Here is a 5,071-nt window from a genome sequence, read left to right on the forward strand (position 1 = left end):
TAATAATAAAATAATATATTTTATTCTATATTTTTAAATATTAATAATTAATTAATAATCAAAAACAATAATTTTTAATAATTATCTAATATCTTTTAATTATTATAAAAAGCAAAAATTAAATAAAAAAGAGAAGAAAACGCTGACTTGATCTGCTCATTAATAACAGATTCACACTCATGAGCATATTTGTGACGAGCAAGTGAAACTTGAGATGCTGTTGGAACAGCAAATGATTTCTTCTTCACTTCCTCAAATGGTTGGAATATCACTCCAGTCAGAGCCTTCCTTGACGCCATCACCCTCACATCTCTGCTTCCCCATTTCAAACAAGAGAAATCAAACGTCAAGGAAGAAGAAGAATGAGTCGGTTCTAAGAGAGAAGAAAACACTGAAAATGGTGTAAATTTTGGAGAAGTAAGAGCCATATAGTGTGGGGGTTGAGAAACAGAGGAAATGGAGTTGCATGAAGCTCAGGGAAGGTAGATACTAAGTAGTGGTGGCGAGGGGCATTTTGGGGATTTCAGATGGTGTGAAGAGACGGGCGTGTGGCTACCTCGTGCTGTGTCCACTGCGAATCTGCGATAGTGCGAAGGCGAAATCGAGAAAATACTCTGTCCACGTGGCATTTCAATACTCTTCCAAAAAATTGGTTACTCGTGACTCACTCTTACATTACACCAACAATCTTATCCCTATGCATGCTTGCTGCCCGTGCTACCAATTTCCTATTTCTTTCTCTCTCTCTTCTTTTTAATAGTCTATTATTTATTATATATTATTAAAATTAACTTTAGGATAAAACACCTAAATAAATCAAAGAGCCATTAATATTATCTAATAATTCCAAAATAAAAATGTTATATAGATATCTTTATACATATATTTATATAATTCGAATTGATTTAATTCAAATTATATATTCTGATATTAAATTGAATTATTTGAACCGAATTAGTAAGATTATTGGTAAATCAAAGTTATTTGATTCAAATTACCAAGGATTGATATTTAAAATATAGTCCGTGAGTAGTAAATTGAATCAATTAGATTCGATCTAGTTGATTCGATTTACTATTAAACAACTTATCTATAGTAAATTGAATTAAATGTTAATAAAAAAAATACCTTCCATTATTTAGATTCAAATAAAATATAGGACAAAAAACAGAAATAAGTCAAGAGAGAAAAAATTTTACGTGAATCAGCCAAAACGAAAACTGCTTCATAAATCCACCAATACATATTTATATGTAGTTCGAACCAGCTTGATTCGAATTCCATTTATACATAATTCGAACCAGCTTGGTTCGAATTATACACAAACACATACACACACTAATTCGAACCAGCTTTGTTCGAATTACACATAAACACACGCACATACTAATTCGAACCAGCTTGGTTCGAATTACATGGTATAATTCGAATTATGCTGTTAAAAAATTAATAATTTATTAAAAAATGTTATTAAAAAATTTATTAAAAAAATTAATAATTTAAAAATTAAAAAATATATTTTATTCTATACAAAATAATTTTAAAAAATGACTTAAAAGATGTTATGAGTATTATAAAAGTTTGTAATATTCTAGTGATTTAGGTAAATACATGATAAAAATATTTTTTCTTTAATTTCTAAATTATTAGTGACTATGTGGAGTATTTCTTTAATGTCCTAAGTTATTAGGACATTATAAATTTTTATAGTACTTCTAACATCTTTTAAGTCATTTTTTAAATTATTTTGCATAGAATAAAATATTTTTTGTGGTATAATTTAAATAAATTTATTAAAAAATATTTATGATAATTTTTTAATAAAATTATTTAAATTATATGGTGAAATATTACATGATTTGAATTACGCATGGGGAAGTTCGAATCACTCTGATTCAAATTATATGGTGAGCAATTCGAATTCTATACAATACTCTTCTGGCCATTCTTGATAGCTCATGAATATTTTTTTAATAAATTTATTTAAATTATACCACAAAAAAATATTTTATTCTATGCAAAATAATTTAAAAAATGACTTAAAAAATGTTAGAAGTACTATAAAAATTTGTAATGTCCTAATGACTTAGGACATTAAAGAAATACTCTACATAGTCACTAATAATTTAGAAATGAAAGAAAAAATATTTTTATCATGTATTTACCTAAATTACTAGAATATTATAAACTTTTATAGTACTCATAACATCTTTTAAACCATTTTTAAAATTATTTTGTATAGAATAAAATATATTTTTTAATTATTTTATATGGAATAAAATATTTTCTTTAATTTCTAAATTATTATTGACGATGTAGAGTACTTTATTTAAAATTTGAGTACATACATGTATTTACCTAAGTCGTTAGAACACTAAATTATTAATTTTTTAACAGTATAATTCGACTTATACCATGAACAATTCAAATCAGTCAAATTCGAATTATTTGGGAATGCGTGCGTGGGTGATTCGAATTACTTGGTGTATGCATGTGTACATAGTTCGAATTAATATGATTCGATTTACGTGTAGTTTGAGTTCGAATTAATCTGATTTGAACTATATAAAAATGTGTATTGGTGGATTATTGAACCAAATTTTTGTTTGGTAAATTTGTGTAAAATTTTACTCTTTCTAATTTATTATCATGATTTGTCCCATATTTTTTTATAGTATTAGATAAAAGAATATTTGTTAAAATGAATATGTCCATTATAATTAATTTTCTTTCTTAATTGTTAGATTTTTATGATAGTCTTACCGCTTGTGAATTTTTTGAAGTTACAAGACAATAAAATAAGTTTCCTTTTGAATCATTAAATTGGTGAAAAAGGGTATTCACCAAATTTGCTCATGCTAAAAATATCATTAAAATATTTTAAAAGGTAACACAAATATTCGACCGTTAAATATATATTCTCCAAAAAATATTAGAAATTAAATTTTGATATTTTTTTTAATATGATTATAAAAATGAAACATTTATATCATTGAAATTTGATGATTTTATATTAAGTTAAAATTATTTTGTGATTTTTTTGTTAATAACCAAAAAATATCTTTTAAAAAATAAAAAATATAGAGATTGAATTTTGGTATATATAATTATATGTTATAAAATTATCGAACAGTGTTCTAAAGTATTTTGGAGGTATGATATAAAATATTGAAAAGAAGATTGTAAAACATTAAATACAAGTAAGTTGGTCAAAGTTTATATGTGATAAAAAATATCTTTAATTATAAAAAAAACGTTTACGTTGAATTTAGCAGCGATTTTACCAGCAATCTAGGTAATAAATTCTTCAAATCAAAGTATTACGGATGAATACCCGTTGTCAGTAAATTTGCTAGGAATAATTAGAGAAAAAAAAACGCAAAAATCATAGTCGGATTTATTGGCAAAAATATCATTGATAAATTTAATTAATAAAATGTTGCATTTTGACAATCACAAGTGCATTAAAATTGGATTTATCATCGGTAAATCTGATGGTAAAATTATCTTTCACTCGAATCTCCTTTCTCTCTCTCCATTCTCTTTTCTCTTTCTCTCCCCTCACCTCCAGCAACCCTTTCGGCCAATCTCCGTCGGCGCCAGGCACCACCAATAATATATATGTTTCAGAAACTACGTGGACGCGTGAAATATAGCTGATTCTAGTGCTGCTTTTTCTGTGTTTTGTCGCCACTGCTGTCACTATTGTTCTCTATGTCGTTAGAGCTGTCTCCTCCTTCTTTTAAGTAAGTTTTTTTTCTCTCTCTTCCTATTTTATTTTTTTCTTAAAAAAAAGTAATTTAAGCCTTCAGTCCTACTGTTCAGTTACTGTCATTTTCATTGCGTGTCTATACTGCCACTATACTGAAAAAGTTTTCTGCGTACTGCTATTGTCTTTATGTTTTGTGATACATTATTTTTTTTATTTAATACTGATCGATTTATTATTTGTTTGTTTGTTTATTTATTTATTGTTGATTTTGGTTGTTATATTAAGGTGGAAAACACATGGTTTAATTTAAATTTTCATTTTTATTATCTTGTCTTGACTAACTAATAATATATATGTTGAAGAATGATGAAGAGAGAAAAAAATTTCTATTTGATTATGTTGTGAAATTGCGATATATGGTTAATTAGTTTTGTTTAGAGTAATTAGAATTTAAATTAGATTAGGTCAGGTTCGTTAAATAAGTTAGTTTATAACTATTTAAATTAATTAGATGAATTAGTTTAGAATTTATTTTAGGGTTGAAGTTAGAGTAATTTGGATTTAAATTTAGGTTAATTTGAATTTATTTCAAGAACCACTGTTAATTTTTCGATTCTATTTTTTTTTAAGGATATATATTTTTGATTGCATAAAAAGAACTTTACACTTGGAGTACATTATGTTCTCCTGGAGTACATTATGTTAAAACAAAAGAATTTGTTCAATTGAGATATTAAAGAAACATTATCTAATGGGTAAAGGAGAAAAAGAAAACAATTAAGAGATAAAAAAGTTTTAAAGTGCTAGCTACTGTTGTTCACAGAAGGTGATTTGAGAAAATGATGTCGTCAATATTTCTTCTCCAACAATATCGTCAACAATATTGTCTGAGACAGAATTTTCGATGCTATTATGCGCCCCTACTATAATGTACCTATAATATCATAATATGCAGATAAATAATATTTTTGTTTTAAAATAAATTTTCTAATCATGTTTTGTCAATAATATTAGTACATAACTCCTTAATCTACACTCATTTAACACTAAATAAAATTTCTAAAATAATGACACTTATTTAAAACTAAAGGGAGTGTGACAAACGATGACTAATCTCCTCATTTAATTTTATATACTCAGTAAAATTTTCCATTTGCAGTTATAATATTGTAGGAAAAAAATTCTTGCCTATCACACTAGTTATTTGACTAATATATTTCTTATGTTGGTCTATAAATTAAACTGCTTTTGTTGTAAATTCAATCATTTTATTACTTTAATAACATTATGATAAATAAGATGTAAAATATATATATTTCTATGAAAAAATATTAAGAATCAATATTTTTGACTAATATT

At 25.5% G+C, this 5,071-nt stretch overlaps 1 protein-coding gene across 2 annotated transcripts in view; it reads right to left on the reverse strand.

Moving 5' to 3' along the window:
* The window catches only part of LOC107485043 (ferritin, chloroplastic), a 4,242-nt gene extending 3,678 nt beyond the window's left edge, over window positions 1-564 (reverse strand). The window contains exon 1 of one of the 2 annotated variants that reach the window (XR_002374208.2): window positions 148-564. Coding sequence is in view for 1 of the 2 variants with exons in the window: in XM_016105576.3 (XP_015961062.1) it covers window positions 148-428 (281 nt within the window). In the remaining variant the exon portion in view is untranslated. The remainder of the gene's footprint in view (window positions 1-147) is intronic. The other variant, XM_016105576.3, reaches the window with a different exon arrangement.
* Window positions 565-5,071: the final 4,507 nt, after the last annotated feature.

This window comes from Arachis duranensis, chromosome 4 (genome assembly GCF_000817695.3).
Source record: "Arachis duranensis cultivar V14167 chromosome 4, aradu.V14167.gnm2.J7QH, whole genome shotgun sequence".
NCBI lineage: Eukaryota > Viridiplantae > Streptophyta > Magnoliopsida > Fabales > Fabaceae > Arachis > Arachis duranensis.